Raw genomic sequence first — 20,161 nt, 5'->3', positions numbered from 1 at the left:
AGTAGCTTCCATATGTTTCTGGATAGTATGGACTTGTTGTTCAGCCTCCTCGATGAAAGCAATGCCATAGTATCTCCTTTCTCTAGATTCAACCCAGTTCAAAGGAGTTCTACATTTGCAGCCAGACAACGCTTCGAACGGAGCCATCTTGATACTTTCTTGATAGCTATTATTATAGGAAAATTGAGCCAAAGGTAACCACTCCTCCAATGAACCCTTGGAAGATATGACACAAGCTCTCAACATGTCTTCCAATATTTGATTCACCCGCTCCATCTATCCGAAGGTCTACGGATGATAAGCAGAAATTCTGACTAAGTTGGTGCCTAACATCTTGTGCAAATGTTCCCAAAAATGAGCAGTGAACTGAGGTCCTCTATCAAATACAATGGTTCTAGGAACACCATGGTGGCATACTACCTAATTAAAATATAACTCAGCATAGTCACTTGGTCGATAGTCAGTTCTAACTGGTATGAAATGGGCAGACTTGGTTAAAAGATCCACTATTACCCATATAGAATTAAAATTCTTTTGGGTAGGGGGAAGTCCAACAATGAAATCCATACAAATTTCGTCCCATTTCCATCCTAGAACAGACAATGGTTGAAGAAGTCCAGCAGGCTTCAAGTGAATTGCCTTGACCCTACAATAATTATCACACCTTGCAACATAAGCTACGATTTCTTTCTTCATCTTGGTCCACCAAAAGCGAGGTTTCAAGTCTTGATAAGTTTTACTACTCCCCGAGTGAATAGATAACTTGGAGGAGTGAGCATCATCTAAGATTTGGTTTCTAAGCTCTTTATCCTTCGACACTACAAGTCTATCCTTAAACCATAGGACACCTTTTTAATCTACTCGGAAGTGTTTTGTTTCTTGTTCCTTCATCTTCCTTTTTATGTGGAACACACCCACATTGGATTTCTGGAGTTTGATGATTTTACTTTCAAGAGAGCAACTGAGAGTAATATTGTACAACATAGCAGGATGTAACAGATATGCCAGATGAAAATGTCCTTCCAAGAGAGAATTACAATGAGACTTTCTACTCAAAGCCTCAACAACCATATTTGTTTTGCTAGAATGATAATGTACTTCTAAGTTATAATCTTTGATCAACTCTAGCCACCTTCTCTGCCTCATGTTTAATTCCGGTTGAGTGAAGATATATTTGAGACTTTTATGATCGGTATAGATATGACACACGTTATCGAGTAGGTAATGCCTCCAAATCTTCAGAGCATGGACAATAGTAGCTAACTCTAGATCATGAGTTGGATAATTGACTTCATGTTTCCTCAACTGACACGAGGCATAAGCAATAACCTGACCTTCCTACATAAGAACACATCCTAAACCTGTACCTAATGCATCACAAAACACATCAAAAGGTTTCTCGATATCAGGTTGTGCCAAGACAGGAGCTGAAGTCAATAAAGTTCACAAAGTGTGAAAAGCAGTTTCACACTATGGAGTCCAAACAAACTTCACATCTTTTTGAAGCAACCTGGTCATGGGCTTGGCTATTTTATAGAAATCCGAGATGAAGCGACGATAATAGCCAGCCAAACCAAGGAAACTCCTAACCTCATGCACTGAAGTTGGTGCTTTCCAATCCAAGACTTCTTGCACCTTAGTTGGATCCACTGAAATCCCTTCATCAGACAACACATGACCCAAGAAAGGTATTTTCTTTAGCCAAAACTCACTGAACTTGGCAGCCGAAGAACCCTACAAAATTTGACTTGGTTGCTTGTCTACCTTGGCCATGCCAAGCTCAGACCCTATTGCGCCTTTCCTTGACACCTGCTACTAAACATTGACTGCTTGCAACTTCTCTAGACCTAGCCCAGGTGTGGCGTTGATGACTGAGCCACCGTACCTGACGAGACCAGATGGATTTGAGGAACATGCTATGTCAGTTGTTGATTTGGTACCTGAGAGGTCTGCAGATGCTGCTGTGGTGGCCCTTGTGGCGGCAGCCACTGCTCCCATTGTGGATTGTACCATTGAAAATTGTGACCCTATCGAAACCCTCTCTTCCATCCACGAGCACTATTGCCGCTGTCATACCGTCCTCTTCGTGCCCGATCGTACTCCCATCTAGGGCCATAGTGCGGTGGATGAGTCCTGAGGTTAGGGTTGAAGCGAGGGCCGTTGTAGTTTGCACCATCGTCGTAGCCGTACCCAACACCATAGCCATGTCGGCCACCACGCACACCGCCGCCACCACCACCTATGTGCTCACCACCACAATCGGCTACGTACCCTCTTCCTCCACCGCCTATGCCCTCAATTCTGGTGCCGCTGTTTCCCACACCACCCATGCCCGCTACCGCCATGCCTACACACAAAGCTTGGACCAACAACACTCGTGTGCTAAGAAACCATGACTTGGTAGGAAGCATCATCTACCAACAACATGAGCCCACTACTCAGATTTATCCCAGTCTTCAACCAATACATCCTCAAGATACTTGCGGAATTAAACTGATTAGCTAGGAGCCCCAACTCAAAAAATGAAAGCTTGTCCTCATCAATCCAAGATTTAGCAATATCTCCACCCACATATAACAACGACCAATCGACGTTGTCAAAAGCCTCACCAAAGTGAAATCTAATTGCAATTTTATCCAGATTATCCATCTGGCCAAAGAAATACAAGTTCTAAATGAATAGATCTAGACGCAAAACTTGTTCCTAATTCTTAAAAATGCACGCTAGTAATACCTCCTTAAACCATAACATAGGTTCATCCTTCATGCTCAACCAAACCGTTAAGATCACCTCTATGGTGACTCCTAGCCCTAATCAACAGCAGTAGGAAAACCCCAATCCCCCCCTAAATGTAATGCCATCCGTCGCCATGGAAATCAAAATGGAAAATTATGGTTTTTAATAAACTTTGCCAAATCTTGGCATTGACACATGTAGAATGCACTATATATTTCAGTATAAATTTTAGAAATAATTGTTAGACTACACAATGGGTACCGGCTATACCCACAAGCTAGCACACCTCGGGCCTAGGTCCACTAAAGCCCACACCATATAATGCATTGGGCCTAACTCAATGCAAAAGACTAGCCTGATAGGTGAGGGTTACCCTTGGCTTATATGTTGACCAATTTTTAATGTGGGACTAAACCTAACAATCTTTCCTGTCACACATCAGACCCAATTCTTCGCATCACACAACGCGGTGTGATCTCCGGAAGATGTTATCCAGGCCCCAAGTCCGACGCTCAATATCACATACAACCTGTGTGACTTTTGAGATATTAACGGGCTCCCCTATCACTATGTGGTCCTTGAAATTTTCTAGGTTTTTTTACCAAGGGCAATGGCGAATCCTGCCTAAGAAATGACCTAGGGTGGACTTATACTATAAGAATCAAGATGTTACCTATTAATTGGGGAATTATCAATAATACATGTTTTAATGGAGAACCTACCAATTTTAGTGTTTTCAGATCGGACGACTAATCATGATTAGTCATCCTTATCGTAATAAGGTACTCGATAAGGGCCCTCGATTAGTTTAGACCGATTAGAAATCTTATCATCTGATAAGTTGCGACTAATCACGATTAGTCATCTGATCAGACTAGCTGGACGACTAGTTGGGTAGGGAGAATTCAGCCTAGCTAAAGAATTCGGCCCACCTTTAGCTGGCCCATTAGGGTAAACAGAAGAGGAGTGAGTGACCTAGTGAAGGAGCTACAGCCGCCGCACATTTCTAGCTCCTGCTCGACACATTTCCAGCTCCCGCTCTGGCTCTGCTCTCTCTCGCAACCGCCAGCACCTCCGCCCACGTCTCATCTGCATGTGGCCTACCTCTCAAGATCTCCCTCACCGACGTCCGCAACTCCATTCGCGCCCTTGTCGGTGTCCATAGCTCTATCTACACCTCTCGCCGATGTCCACAGCTTCATCTGCGCCTCCACCTCCACCCGTTCCTGTCTCCTCCCCTGCCGGGACCTAGTAGCTCCACCTACCTCTAAGGCTCTATCGCTCTGAGCTCCTTCTACAATGCCTAGAGGATGGATGCGAGAGGCCTCAAGCATCAAGATGAGCCACCACTCTACCTCCTCTGAAGGTTATTGTCTATGTCTGCTACTCTGCTGCTGTGTATTGCCTGTTGCCACCAATTCATGACACATTTGTGTGGCTGTGCCGCTCTGTAGAGGATGCTCGATGGCGTGTAGTTGTTGAGGTAATTCAACCTGAGAATGAAGTTGTCTCAGGAGGGGCTGCCTTAGCGTCGTCAGCCGCTCCAACTGAAGCATCTCTGATAGCTCAAGCGATAGCTAAATTGCTGCCAAATCTTGCTACCATGGCTGAAGAGAAGAAGAGGAAGGCAAAATCATCAGATCCTAGATGGAAATATGGATTTTGGCTAGACATAGGGAAGAAAGAGTTCATCCAATGTATTTTATGCAAAAAGGTTTTCCCTACAGGCATTAAAAGGTTCAAGCAACACCTTGCTGGGGGCTATTCTGATGCAGTGAAATGTGGTGAAGCACCTGAAGTAGTTAGGCATGAGATGAATGGTTACTTGGTCACAAGGTCAAGGACTTAGGTTCAGGTACCTGCAGACACTGGGGTGGAGACAGACATAGAAGAAGAAATAGATCAACGCGGAGGTGGTGCTTCTGCTGCTGTTGAAAATGAACCAAATGCTAGGACAAAGTCAAAGAAAGTTCCAAGTTATGGGACAAAATCAAAGCAAGCAAAAAAGATAGCTCAAGCATCAATCATGAACTTTGTGGTTTCTGCTCCACCAAAACCTCAAACATAGAAGCATTCCAAGTGAGTGAGTTCTTTGTTTTGCAAGAGTTCAGAAGAAGTGGTTGCAGAAAGGCATAAGTCCAAGATGTCATAGCCCACTCTTGAGTACTCCACAAAGAGCAAGGAAGCAAAGCAAATTGTAGATGACCATGTGGCTGATTTTTTTTATGAGACTAGAATACCATTAAATGCTATTAACTCAAGAAGCTGGCAATATGGTCTTGGGTATCGCTCACCTTCATACCATGAGATTAGGAATCAACTACTTGATATGGCAGTGAACAAGACAAAGGAGCTGAGAAAGAAGCATGAGGACGCTTGGAAGGAATATGGCTGCACAATCATGTCAGATGGATGGACTGACACTAGCCACCATCATCTCATCAACTTTCTTATGAATAGCCCAGCTGGAGCATTCTTCTTAGGTTCAGTTGATGCTTCAAGTGAGATAGCCAATGCTTCTATGTTAGCAGACTTGTTAGAGAAACAAATTGACAAGGTTGGGAAGGAGTATGTGGTGCAAAATGTCACAGATAATGGATCAAACTACAAGGCTGCTGGAAGAATTCTTATGGAGAGGATCCCAACTTTGTTTTGGACACCATGTGCCATCCACTGTTTGGATTTGATGATGGAGGACATTGGGAAGATACCTGAGTTTAGCTCTTGCATTAATTCGGCTAAGAAGGTGTGTAAGTTTCTCTACAAGCATGGGAGGATTCTGGATCTTATGCAAGAGAAGATTAGTGGTGATCTTGTGAGGCCTATTGTTACTCGCTTTGCTACTTCCTATCTGACATTAGCAAGCATGCATAAGACACAAACATGGGCTAAGGAGTTTGTTTGTGAGTGAGGAATGGCATTCCAATAGCTTGTCAAAAAGTGCTGAAGGGCGGCAGGCTGAGAGCACAATCCTTTCCATACCATTTTGGACAAAAGTGGAGTACTGTATAAAAGCAACACAACCCTTTCTCATTGCTATGAGGATAGCAGATGGTGATGAAACACCAGTAGCTCCTGAGATAATGGCAGCAATGGATGTTGCAAAGAAGAACATCAAGGAAACTTTGCAAGACAAATCATCATTACTGAATGATGTAATGGAATGCTATGACAAGAGATGGGAGAACCAGATGGAGCAAAAACTATATGGAGCAGCCCTCTTCTTGAATCCGGGAAAGTACTTTGCCATAAAGGAAAAGGATATGAGACAAGCTACAAAGCTAAGGTGCACGTTTAATGACATTATATGAAAGATGGTGCCTAATGAGAGTGAAGCGAGGAAAATAAGCAAGCAAGCTGATGATTATGACAGGACTGAGGATGAATGTTTCTCAAAGAGATTAGCAATAGTAGAGAGAAATAGCAAAAATCCTAGTAAGTAATGGACAGTTCAACAGTCAGCACTTTCTTTTAATTAAGTTATAATTCTCTATGTGATGAGCTACTGATTATATTATTGTTTTGCTTGTAATCTACAACTACAGTTCTATGGTGGGATGCTTTTGGTGGCCTTGCATTCGAGTTATAGAGTTTAGCAAAATGAATTGTAAGCCTCTGTTGTTCGGCGTCTGGTTGTGAGCGCAACTAGAGCGCTTTTGCTCATGTAAGTGCAATTTCTATGGCTGCAGGTGCATACTAATGCATTCTTATATGCTACAGCCATCTAATTAATTTGCTCCTATTTTCTATGGCTGCAGGTGCATACTAAAAAGAAGAACCATTTGGAGCACATTAGGTTGAATAAGTTGGTATTTGTTAGCTACAACCGTTCTAAAGGCAAGAAATCCAACCCATTGCTGCTAGAAGAGTTTCAATGGAAAAATGAGTGGGTAGACATCAACTGTGACCCAGTTCACACATGTTGATGAAGCTATTGGTGCAACTGACCAACTTAGAGGCCGCAATATGCCTAGGGCTGCTACTGCTGCTCATGCGAGGAATACTGTCACCCGCACATATGGGAGGAATAACAAAAGGAAGTGTCCAAGTCCAAGGTCAAATGCACCAGCAACTGAAAGCAGTGATCATGAAGAAGAGGAAAACAGAGTTGCACCAGATCAACCACAAGGTGCAAGTGCAACAGATGAAGAAATGGAGGACTAGGGAGGGGAGGAAGACTCAGGAGGACCTGCAACAAATGATGGAAACAAAGGCTTCCATGTGGACGCAGATTTACTTCTCTAGATGGCTGAATTGCTGGTTCTATGGATCAGTGGACTGGATGTTTAGAACTATTTCCATTTCAGACTTAAGAACTTGTTTAAGTTTATTAGTTTACTTATGTTGTGTACTGCTGTGCACAATATGCACTGTGCTAAACTGCTGTTAGTTCTTATTTGTTAAATTTGTATACTTGGTTAAGTTGTTTTGCCATGCTCTACTGTCTACTACTCTTTATATTTTCTTTAGTCTTTATAGTTTTGTTTTTCTGCTATTTTGCCTATTTAACTTATTATCTTCTTTCTTTGTAATTTCAGATTCAGCCACAAGTCAGCAGTCAGCACTCACTATCAGGCATCAACAAGCAGCAGTTACAGGTAAGTGGCCAAATTACCATGATAATGATTCATTGCAAACATGATTACATGCCAAACTGTGCTTGGTTGCCTGCCTCTAACATTTACCTATTTATTATGGCCATGTTTACATAGATTTACATCATATATATAGTATATACATGGTCGATCAGGCCATCTAGGCACAAGAACGACTAAATGTTCGACTAGCTGATTAGACCAATTAGGACTGACTAATCGACCCTTATCGACGACTAATCGCGATTAGTCGTCTGATCGGTGGTCATACGACTAGCCTCGATAATAAGATCTAAAAACATTGGTCAATTTTGAAGACAAGTCAATTAGATGATTTTGAATCAAGGTACTACTACTTGCTGAGTTTCTACTACTACTACCAAAGAAGTTTTTCAAATCTGCATAATTCATAAATTAAATCTGACAATCAGCGATCAAACCCTATGACTAATCAAATCAAATAATCAACCACACATTTCCAGCTTCATCTACTCCCCACCCACAGCGGCTTCATCTGCTCCTTCATCCTGCAGAGCTGAGCAGTGGGCACTCTGAACACAGGGCAGGAGCTGGAGTAGTGTAGCTAGGCCAGGGGCTAGCCGCCTGGCCGAGGGCCGCGGGGCGTGGCGGCCCGCAGTCGGGCGTGGGGCACGCGGGCGTACGACGGGAGCTCCGAGCGGTCAGGGCTACGGGGCTGCGGGGCCGGTCCGCCGGCGCTTGGGGGAGGCGGGGAGGTGGGCGTGGCCACCGGCGGGATCCGGGATGGCGAGACCGCAAGGGCGAGCGCGAGCGGCGAGCGTGAAAGATGCGGCGACAGGAGATGGAACCGTGGAGGTGGTACGGGCAAGCGGCGCGCCGGTGCCTAAGGCCGCTGGATTAGGACACTGCCATGCTGGGTGTCTGTTGGGCTATAAGCTGTTGCTAACGGCCGCGGCCCAGTATCAGGCGCTAGGCCCATGACACTCCCCATCGCCATCTTCGCCTCGTCTTGAACAAGTAGCGTCGCCGCCGTCTTCAACGTCGGCTCCTCAACCTCGCGCCCTCACCAGATGCCTGCTCCGGGGGTGGGGAAGGGGTGCTCGGCCACAGGGACCTAGGACGGCTGCCCTAGCTCGTCCTAGTGGTGGCTCCGCCTCTTATCATGTGTTCTAATAATATTGTTAAAGTGCGCGGCAGAATCCGAGGTGGTAAAATGACTGGTTTAAGAAAGTTTAATGTCCTGAATTCGATTTCGTAGTATGGGAGTCTAAGTAAGCCACACCACGCCCACACACACACGATAGTAGAGCGGCTGAGGGTTATTTGGACCTTTTTTTTTTTCATTCTCCTAACGTTGGCCGGAGCCCCTCCCAGACCGGTCTCCAGTCGGTGGCCACGCGCACGGGGTTCTCCCTTTGCTAGTTTGCTTTCGTCTCCGCCTCCGATTCTGCGATGATAACCCACCATCCCTCTCTGCTCCGCCCATCTATCCTCACCCTCCGGGCCGGTGTCCTCGTTCGGCGCCCAACACTGAACTCCTTCCTGTCCACAACCGTCTCCTCCGCTACGCCGCCTCTCCGCTTGCGGTCTCTGCGCGCCACCGCCGGCGGAACTTCGCCGGTAACAACCAAATCGAAACCCCCCTCGTGTTCTCTGCTACTCCTTGGGCCATGCTTCGATTTAGTTGTAAATGCCTAGTTGCCTGAAAAAAAGTTGTAAATGCTCCGCAGGTCAGTGGCGATGGAGGCAAACGCGCGGTGCCGTCTCCCACGCTTGGGGCCGCCCTGCTCGGCTTCGTGCGTAGCAACTTCCTCCCGCTTGGTGAGCTCCTGCTTGTATGCGATCCCAGCTGGTGCTTAATCATCTTCGTATCTATGGCCTATGGGCGATTTTGTACTGCTGTTTCTGTATGTAATGCCAATTATGCAATGCTTGTCTTAATTGTGTCGTTGGACTTATGTACTCCACGACCCAAACTAGGCACATTTGACAATGCTTCAGTGCATTATTAGCTCCAAATCCAATATAGCCTTTGCATCTGTGTCATCCTGAAATTCTACTATACAAAGCAGAAACATAGTGGACTAGCCAGAGATGGGTTTGTTTCTCGACTGCAGAAAATTTGAGTGTAAATCAAGTATGATCTGCTTTTAAAAAGTTGAAGGTGCTGTTAGAGAATACTCCTATGCCTATATTTGCTTTCACATTGTCGCTATGTATTTGACAAGAGCATGCAAATGTCTCTGGTTTTGAACTTTTATGGACTGATTTGTGTCTTTCCCATTGATAAGCTCTCATCGGTGGGATCATATTGGGTCTCCTAGATCCTACTCTTGGATGCCTTGCTCACAAATACTCCCTGTCAAAGTACAGCACTTTTGGGATATTCGTTATCTCAGGTTCGGTTGCTTAACCTATTCATGTGAATCCCTGTTCTATTACTTCTGTGTGCTGCTGATAGCTTCCTCTTGGCTGCATAGGACTGACCCTGCGCACTAGGGAGCTTGGTGCAGCGTTAGAAGCTTGGCCTGCTGGACTATATGGACTAGTATGATCTTATGTTTATTCTGTGGCTGTCAGACTTGCATGTTCTAGTATCATTCTGTGGCACAGCTATAAGTATGTTGGAATAAAGTTCTCACTCCCATTTGATCCAAGGAACAATTCAAGGAAATTCCATGCCATTGATTTTCTGGCATTTATTTCTTACCACAAGTATTGCCTTTCTGGTTGTTTTTGGGATACCAGTTCCCATACTTCTATTGGTCATCAATGGAGCACCCTCAATAAGTTTGCTAATGTCTTATATTATTGTATATAATTGCAGGGATCTATTTTGCTGTTTACACCCTTTCTTGCTCAGTTTATTATGCAAGTTCAGTTCTTCCCTCGTGAATTTATCACTGGTAAATGGTTCAAGCACATGCCTGCTTTTCATGATGGATTTTCTGTTTTCATCCCACCATTTTTTGTTGCCATGTGATTAACTCATACTTTTGTGCTCCTTATAGCTTGTTTTCTTTTGGCATCTTATAGGGTTAGCTATATTTTGCTGCATGCCAACAACACTATCAAGTGGAGTCACACTAACACAGGTACTACTTAATACTTATCCCTATTATCTACCAACATGTAATATCACATATTTTCTCATATAGCTATATTAGCATTACAATCTAATAAAATATTTTTACCACCATGCAGCTTGTTGGCGGTAACTCTGCACTTGCTCTTGCAATGACAGTTGCATCCAATTTACTTGGCATTATCATTGTAAGCAAAATTTTACTGTAATTTTTTGTTTATGGACAACTGCATAAGTAATTAACTAACCCAATACAGTATTACAGGTTTAACTTTGTTGTTTATAGTTATGAAGCTTTATGCCAAAGTTCTTGGATATAAAATGCTGATCAGCTGATGGTACCAAGATGTTACTTTTCTTGTGTTTCAAGCTGAGTGTGATTGCAATCATGTGGTTCTTTTTTTGTTTTACATGTAAAATGAATATCCAGTTATCCACTGATAATCTGATATGATAGTTTATGAAATTTGAGTATGACCCACCAGTCCTCAAACATGCAAAAAAACTGGATTATAGACTAAAATATTGTAAATGTTAAATATATTTTCTATAAACTTGGTCATAGTTAGATAAGTTTGACTCAGGACAAAGCCAAAATGACTTCAATTTTGAAACTGGGTGAGTTTTTTTACTAGTAATTTTTAATAAAGTAATTGCTGGTCAAAGGCTTGTTCTAATGAAATAGTTAGATAAGTTTGACTCAGGACAAAGCTAAATCGACTTAAAATTTGAAACCGGCTGCGTATCTTTTTACTAGTAATTTTTAATAAAGTAATTGCTAGTCAAAGGCTTGCTCTAATGAAATGAATTACACCTTTAGTTTCGAACGGTGGATGTCTAGATTATGAACGAGCCTTTTTTTTCTATGTACAATAATTTATTGAAAGGTGAAAAAACATTATATGCTGAGCAATCTGGTCATTCTTCTTTGTGATCATGGAATCAGGTACCTCTTTCTCTTGCAAAATACATTGGCGCTGGTGTTGGGGTTTCCTTGCCTACTGAGCAATTATTCAAAAGTCTGGTCACCAGTCTTCTAATCCCTCTTATTATAGGGAAGGTATGTGGTTATTCATATCTTTGCACTCCACGTCATACCTTACTATTTCATCTCAATACAATAGTACTGCACCCATTATGTCCATATCTCCTTTCAGTTTAATCTTTGGATGTAAAAACAACAGGGCTTATTCTGAGTCTCATGTAACTACCTTTCATGATCAATATAATGTGGTAAGCATGATTTGTTTGTCGGATGTTTAGGAGCACAATTTAGGCGAGGTCTTCATGTATTTTAGTAGAATGTGTTATCAGTCATGAATCACCTGACTACAATATGCAAAGGATAATTTGAAATCCTCTAACTTAAGTGTTTATAATGTTTTTCTGTTTATTTTTGAACTTACTCTCTCTGTTTCTTAAACAAGAAATAATTGAATTCACCATCTATCCCCATGTTTTCCTTAAAGACTATAGTGCCATCTTGAAATATCTGAAGCTTCCTGGAGACACTTATGATGGTTTGTTCTTTGTCAGGTTGCTCGAGAAACCTCAAAAGGTGTGCAAACTTTAATATGTTCCAGTTTTTGACAGTCACTCCAGGTTATTAATGTTAATTATCATTCATGCATCTCTTGTTTAGGTATTGCTGATTTTGTTGATGAAAATCGACAAGGCTTTTCAGTTGCAAGTGCTGTTCTCCTCAGCCTAGTATGTCTCTAATTCGAAACATATGCCAGTTGACATGTTCTTTACTTGCTCTTTAGAAAATGTTGCTTGTAGTCACTATAATTCAATAAGTGAAGAAAACTGTTTTATTTATTTTTGATATAATCACTTAATCAGTAACATCTGGCGCCCTTGATTTGTCTTCAGCATGTCATGCTTTTGGGTTCATATATGTAGTGTTTCCAGCCCAATTAGCCAGCCCTTCTGGCGAAGCGAGTACAAGAGGGCAACTGATGCATGCATAAACCTATCCTGCATGAAGTTTATCATTAGTGAGTATTTGGGCTCTTTGTTGATCCAATGATCCAATCATATAACAAGAGCACTTCAGAAATCAACTTTCAAGTTCAAATAGAGCATAACTGAGAGCGTTTTGGTGTGGGAGAGATTTTTGGAGTTGCGCTTTAGTTTATGTTGCTTTTGTAGTTTGCATCAATATATTGCAGTCTGCATGCCTTGTGATCTATATGGACTTCAGTTCTGAAACATTTCATTTGACAGGTCCCATGGATTCAAGTTAGTAGATCAAGATCACTGATCTTATCTGTTCAAGTAAAATCCTTTGCTGTTGCCATTACTATTGGAGTGTACGTTTACCACCTAAGCTTATCACAGTGAGAATGTTTGTAAATCTTGTTATGTGGATGTGGAATCAAATGCTTAAGGGTGGATGAAGATTAATCCAATTTTTTCTTGTTCTCTATCTATGAAAAAGCTCATGTTTTTGTTATGATTTGCCTTGATTACTGCGCAAGTATTATGCTTGAAGCCTTGAATTGCTATTCTTCTCAGTTACCTATCAAACTATTATTGCTATTTCAACTTAATGAGAATCTTTATGTTCTAAATTTGTCTAAGGAATCAACTTCCACCTATCATTCAGTGTGATGCATGAGTACACAACTATTTTTTTTTTTTTTCAAAACATTCGACTTTACTGATAGGCACGCTTGCTAAGATGCTGATCCGGATGGCAGTTTGATATATCAGGTGACCTACTGTTATTCAGTGTCATCTGTCATGTTAAAGTAGTGTTAACTGTATACTTATTCTGTTGTTGCTGTCTTACTAAATTGTAACACTTGCTACTCCAATCACGTTCTGGGTTTCACACTAGATTGTAACACTTGCTACAGCAATTCCACAGCCTTACTAAATAACCATCAGTCAGGATTGAGTCAATACTCCCTGTCTCAATAAAACAGAAAAGAACTAATTGGGACTACCCTTCTTCAATAGTTCTTAACTGATTCCTCGCTTGTCAATGGTGTTGCTTAGTCTATTCTTTTCTTTGCCTCCAATATAAACTGCGGCCTTGTTGTGTCTTCAGCTACACCTTAATATCTAACATGAGCACATTTCTTTTCACAGGCTTCTTCATCTTGCTCTGCTGGCTTTCAATGCTGCAATGTTGGAGATCTTGTCACATCTTGAACAGAAAGGGGAGTCAGTCTTTGCAAAGAAAGAGTATGCACGAGCTGTCATTTTGGTGGCTAGTCAGGTTAGTCTTTATCATCACTAAAAGAAATAGAAAGCCTGTAAATGATACAAATCAAATTCCTGCTGTTGACCATATGGTGGGCCTGTCTGATATTGCATCTAGCCGAGGACCAAGGTGTTGGCAACTGTTACTGTCATGCTTTGGATTGCAGTGTAGTGTGTAGTGTGAGGTGGGTGGTCTAGAGGGGTCTTCTAACATGATCCAAGCTTAATGTGCAAGGCAGAGCTTAGTCAACCAGCAAGTCAAAGACAAGTGAATTTTTTGCTAGCTAACCGTTACCACACATGTTTTCAAAACGGTGATGACTACTTAGGATGCTTTTCTACGGGGTTTTCACATTTCCACCGAATAGGGGGTTTGCAATGAATATTTTACTGTGCTTCTGTCCATTGCTGGCCTAGTTACCGCAAGAATGGCTACCCATCTGTTACTGGATTAGAATCAGCTTGGGAAACCTTCTTGGAAGGAAGAAGTCTATTTTTGGCCATCGGACTATCGCCTGAGTCTGATTTTGACCATCCGACTCCAAAATCAGATATCTATGACCATCAAACTATTAAAACCAGACAACTTTTGCCATAAATCTGGTTTCAAAGGTGTTTTTTTCCTATATATGTTTTTAAAAATAATAAAAATGTGATTAAATATTAAAAAAATCATAACATAGTCATTTTAAATAAAAAAATATGTAACCAGTACCAAACTTTTTTTTTCTAAAAGTGTAATATATATATTGATGCTCTACTTAGAGTTATTTGGATCTTACTTGTTCCTGTTTCTAATGTTTTATTTCTCATAGTCATGACCATTATTTATTAAAATTATCGTTTTGCGCTATATTAGACCAAGAGATCAACGAAAAGGATCTAATGGATTCCGAGTACATGGATCATAGAGGTGACGCCAACCTCGCAGATGCCATGCTACCCCACATATAGATCCTATTTAGGCATTGCAGAGCTACTGCTTTACTTTATTTTGATTGCATGACTAGGTAATAGGTTTCAAATAAGACAGGGGCTCAAACATCATGCAATCAGCTAATCAAGCAATCAACATAAAGTAAATCCGCAAATGATAATTTTAAATAAATAACAGTGGTAACTACGAGCAATAAAACAATAGCAACAAGAACAAGTACAAGATCCAAGTAACTCTGAATAGAGCACCAATAGATAGATTGTATTTCTACAAAGAAATTGGTACCAGTTTTGTTAATTTTCAATTTAAAATGAATCATTTATGGTTTTTTAGAGATTGAACCATATTTTTATCATTTTAGGAAAATACATATATAGGTAAAACCACCTTGAAATGTGGTCGAGGGCCAAAGTTGTCCCACTTTTAATAGTTCGTTGGCCAAAAATATCTGTTTGAATCCAATTTGTTATTGAAATTGTTCCAAAACACTAGTAGGTAAAGATGAAGTTGTTATTCTGCTTTCATGGCATGAAAATATTTTAGCTGGCTTTCTTATTCCTGTAGAAAACGTTGCCTGTGTTGGTTGCTGTGGTTGAGCAGCTTGGAGGAGCGTTCGGGGAGTCTGGATTTCTGGTCATCCCTTGTGTTGTGGCACACATTAACCAGGTTCTCATTGCAAAGACATTATTTATATGTCACTTGCATTCTCTTAGGGGTCATTTCTAATGTCTGTAACACTGCAGATCATTATTGATTCTATCATAGTAAATTGGTGGCGCCAGAAGGATCAAGAATTTACTTCTGCAAAGTAACTTCAGAATTCAATTTCGGTGTGTAACACAGGGAATCAGTCAGGAGCTCTTAATGTTTATCTCGTGATGCCAAAGCAAAATGAGATCTACATGTTCAGTTGTTTGGAACGAAAGCAGTCATATCGAGATTGTTTTACACAGAATTGCTTTCGTGCCTGAAGAAACGATATCATGTGTTTCCTCCACATCTTCAGATTTCTTCCTCTCAATGTTTTTGGATAGTTGAATAAAAAAATGAAAAATATAATTGTACTTGTCATGCAGGAAGTTGGGTAAAAGTAAGAATTGCTGACTGCAAAGCTGATTTTGTGAAGATCATTATACGCTTTAATTTCATAGTATCCTTCAGAGTCATCTTACTTCAGTTTTTCTCATCACCCTCTGGGTGGCCATTGAGGCCCACTCCATGGTACTAACTTTTTCTTTATGTGGATGCTAATAAACCTTTCAAACTATAATGGATTCTGGGAGCCATGGCAACGACAGCTGGCCTGTAGAGCAGCAATACTATTATTGTGTTTAGGAGGTGACTGGAGCAGATAACTGTGGGATGGTACTCCCTCTTCTAGCCACAATTATGTTGCAATCTAACCTCCTATTAATTGTCACTTTCTTGTTCAGATCACCCAACATATCCATTTCATTTCAGAGTGCAGTCTTCTGTGGTGTTGTGATCATAGCAGAATGCTGATCCTACTCAATCTGTACAAAGCTCTTGACCATTGAGACCGGCAATTTTTGGGTAGTACATCACATCAGGTTACATTGGCAACGGTGCATCTTTCTCTGGGCAAAAGCTGGGATGTGGGATGAGAGATTCAAACTGTTGCCGCCTTTTGACAATTCTTTGGGCAAAAGCTGGGATGTGGTATGTATGAGAGATTCATCAGCCTACTGTTGCTTTTGACAAGATGCAGACTTATAAGCCATGGCTGAAAGTATTGCTAGTTGGTTTGATGCGAGAGAAAAATGATGGATAAGTCTTGGCTGATCTTTGTGGGGTTGCAGCAAGAGCAACATCTTTGACTGGCTAGAATAACATCTTAGCATCTAGGACAACAACATCTTAGCATCTAGGACTAGCATCTAGGACAGCACCTAGGACTAGCATCTTGGCATATACTTGGTTAGCTAGCAGCCTATAAATATGTATCCTCAACCCCTCAGATTGGCATGGCATTTGTGTGAGAAATAAACTAGAAAAGTGCCCTAACTCCTAGTGTCATCTTCTCTCGATGAGAGTAAGAATTCTGCTACTACTAAGAGTAAGAATTCAACGACTAACAACTGGTATCGGAGCCGTACTATCCTGTAGCATGAGCATCTCCTGCTCATCTCCTTTCCTAGCCGCGCAACAGCCCCAGCTGGGAGCAACAGTAGCTCTGGGCGCTCCTGCTCACTCCTCTCCCTCTGTGCAGATGAGCAGCAGCTTGTCTGAAGCAGCCCTCTCTCCACGCAGCAGCCCCCCAGTAGCGCGTCATGTCTGCAGGGCAGTCTTGCGAGCGAGTGGCGGCAGAGACCGTTGCGGCGGCGACAAGGGCGTCTAGGCTGGCAGCGGTGGAGCTGGCAGCAGCCAGAGCGTAGGCGGAAGCAGTGGCGGCGGCAGCAGAGGTTGAGGCTCTGCGCGGCAGCATCAGCAGCTCCGTTTCTGCTGACGACAGCGCCGACGCGGACCTCGAGCTGCTAGGGAGGGAGGCAGCGCGAGTGCGGGGGCGCAGTGGGCAGCCGCGTACGCCCACGAGCGTGGCGACAGCCTAGACAGGCGCGGACGTGTCGGCGGCACCTCTGGAGGAGGCGCGCACGGCGGTGGCGCTCCATGAGGAGGCGCGCACGGCAACGGTGGCAGACGGATCGGCGGAGAGCGCGGCCTTCACAGGCAGCGTGGCTCTCTCTCCTCGGATCGATACCATGGTTACCACGGGCTCCAGGCTGTTGTCAGGGACGTTGGCCCCAGCGGTGGGTGGCCTACCCTCACTAAGACCAACTACGTTGTAACAACCCAAAAATCTACACACCAAAAATCACAACAACAAAATTTTTGTTTAACCCTATGTGATGTTGAGTGACACATGTAGAAGCCCAACCCTAGTTTTGGATTGGATGTGACCCAACTAGGTTAAGATCATAAGTATAGTTTGGTTTTATGCCACATGTGTAATTAAATTCCTAAATAAATAAATCATGCATGCATCCTTAGACCCACTTGTGATTTGGATTCTTTTGCCTTATGTGATGTTTAACTAACTTACTTAATATTTATGATAAACCCTAACCAAATTGGTAACAAATAAAAGAGGAAGGAAAGAAGAGGGAACAGCAGCAGCCCAGGCCTGCTCGGGCTTGCGAACCAGCCCAGCTAGCTCGACCGAGCCTCGCCTGCCCTTCCACGTGCGTAGCCCATGAAGCCGGCCGAGCATCGCCGCCCGCACGCGCACAGCCGCTGACAAGCCGAGCCCGCTCGTCAGCCATCACGCGCAGCACGCAACCACATCGCGCCAAGCGCCTGACGACCCGACCCTGCTTGTCAGCACAGTAGCATCTTCTTCCTCCCCACGCCAACCTCTCCCACGCGACCGGGAGCCGACCAACGTGGCAGACGCGGGCCTAGGGTCACGTAAATCGCATGACCTTGTTACCCCTTGCGCCGCGCCTACGCAACCGCACGAGAGCCATCGGATGCGCCGCACGTATCACCACCGCCCGATCGCCGTCCGCCATTGGAGCCCTTGGAGCTCGGCTATAAAAGCCAACGTCCGTGAGCCCTAACCCTCAGCCATTCGCCGCCGCTGCTGGTGGCACAGCACCCCACCGTGTCAAGCCGAGAGAGGGACGAGGGAGAAGCAAGGAGGAGAAGGAAGCCGCTGCGGGGAGGACCTCGCCGGAGCCAGAGCACCGCCCCGATCAGCTGCAGCAACGTAGCTGCTCGGCACATCACTGCATCACCTCGTCACGGCTTCACCTCGCCACCGCACCGCCATCCTACCGCCACGAACCCTGCGGTGAGCCATCTTGCTGAGACCACCTCCTTAGCCAAATGGAACGTGCACCGCCATGATCGAAACCTTGCTGAAGCTTCGAGCTCCAGCCTAGCCCAACTAGTTAGCTAGGGAGACCGCCATGGCCACGCTTGCCGAGACCCAGGACGCGTCGTGTGTGCTGCCATCAGCCAAAAGGAGGACCCCAGCCATGACGTTGTACATCGGAGCAGGAGCGCACATGCACGGACATGCTCACCATGGCCGAGAGCACAACCATGGCGAGACCACCGCGTCTTCTACGTTGCGGTAAAGGCAACATTGACACCCGACTGGCTCCGCCATGTCGAGAGACACACTGCGCTCACCTTAGCTGAGGAAGAAGCCCACCGAAGCCCTGCGTTGCCGCACCGCACCTCGTCGGAGCGCCGGCGCCTCTGTTTTGCCCCCACCACCGTGGCCGAAGCCACTGGGAGCACCAGGAGCTCCTTCAACACGCCCACCATGGCCGTAGAAGCACCATAGAGCTCACACGCTCCTCCAACTAGGCTCTCGCTACCACTGCAGCCTATCCATGCACACCGACGAACCCACGCCACCGTTCACCGTGGCCGGGACCCTATGAAGCCCCAGCCGCCACCTTGACCCCACCGCTGCACTCACCGAGGCATGGGGAAACTATTGCCTACCCTAATCGGACGCTAGTGCCGCCGCAGAAGCTCGTCGGTGACCTCACCGCCGGCGGGAGCCCCGTCGGGGAAGAGAAGGGGATTTTCCCATCACCGAGCTCTGACCACGACCTCGCCGACCACGACCATGCCAACCACGTCCCGAGCAACTCCGACCACAACCACTCCGACCACGTCCCGAGCAGCTCTAACGAGCAGCTCCGACCACGACCTCGCCGACCACGACCACGCCGACCACGTCCCGAGCAGCTCCGCCGAGCTCCAACCATGACCACGTCATGCATGTGAACCAAACCCTGGGAAGGAGTAAGTGGACCAAATCTTTCATAGACCTGCTCTGCGGTCTATGGACCAACATAGGCAGGTTCACCATGAACCACGCCTCACCTGCGCCCGTGGATCATGGCCCATTAGTGGCCCAGTAAGACGACATGGCCGCACCAGCGCGTGCCACGTGGCAGGCCAAAGCCCAGCCCGTATCCAGGCCCAACTAGCCCAGTCGAGGCCCGGCCTGTATTGGCCATTGACTGGTCAACACTGACCATTGACCGGGGCCACCTATCAGTGACTGTGATTCGTTGATCATTGACTCGCCCGATTGGCTTGACGATGACTTAGATCGGACCCACAAGTCAGTGACACAAAGCCGCTGGACCCACTTGTCATTGAGTGACGTCATGCTGATGTCATGATGACGTCATGCGGGACCCCACCTGTCAGTACCAGAACTGAGACGATGATGTCATGTTGACGTCAGCATGCCACGTGGACCAGTCACAGTGTGACACGTGTCAGCCCTGAATTAATCAGTCTTTTCCCCAATTTCAGAAATGATTAAAACTTCGGAAATTCATAACTAATTCATACGACCTCAGAAAAATACGAAACTAGGACCAAAATTCATCAAAAATCGAGCCTTACGCAATGAACCTGTGTTTGAGTGCATTTGACTCTTTTGAATTTTCATTGCTTCTTTGTGCTATTCTATAGACGTCGCTAACGCGACTATAATACGATCGTTTGCAGACTCAGAGGGGAACCAGATGGACAAGGACCGAGAGTACCGTGAGGAGTACGGAGACGACTACACTAAAGGTGCCACATCCCACCCAATCTCGTAGCACCTATTTACGCATGGCT

At 44.5% G+C, this 20,161-nt stretch overlaps 1 protein-coding gene and 1 pseudogene across 1 annotated transcript; both read left to right on the top strand.

Moving 5' to 3' along the window:
* Positions 1–1,867: 1,867 nt before the first annotated feature.
* Positions 1,868–7,870, top strand: LOC136465655 (uncharacterized; annotated as a pseudogene).
* Positions 7,871–8,675: 805 nt separating this feature from the next.
* LOC136463439 (probable sodium/metabolite cotransporter BASS4, chloroplastic) lies at positions 8,676–15,698 on the top strand. The gene is made up of 14 exons (XM_066462437.1): positions 8,676–8,930; positions 9,041–9,131; positions 9,602–9,709; positions 9,791–9,858; positions 10,138–10,216; positions 10,347–10,405; positions 10,515–10,583; positions 11,342–11,455; positions 11,932–11,953; positions 12,038–12,105; positions 12,625–12,710; positions 13,495–13,624; positions 15,110–15,211; positions 15,289–15,698. The coding sequence occupies exons 1-14, from the start codon at positions 8,763–8,765 to the stop codon at positions 15,355–15,357; spliced, it is 1,233 nt and encodes a 410-aa protein (XP_066318534.1). The 5' UTR covers positions 8,676–8,762; the 3' UTR covers positions 15,358–15,698.
* Positions 15,699–20,161: the final 4,463 nt, after the last annotated feature.

The sequence above is a fragment of the Miscanthus floridulus genome, chromosome 7 (genome assembly GCF_019320115.1).
Source record: "Miscanthus floridulus cultivar M001 chromosome 7, ASM1932011v1, whole genome shotgun sequence".
NCBI classification, from domain to species: domain Eukaryota; kingdom Viridiplantae; phylum Streptophyta; class Magnoliopsida; order Poales; family Poaceae; genus Miscanthus; species Miscanthus floridulus.
This window is presented reverse-complemented; position numbering and strand designations above follow the sequence as displayed.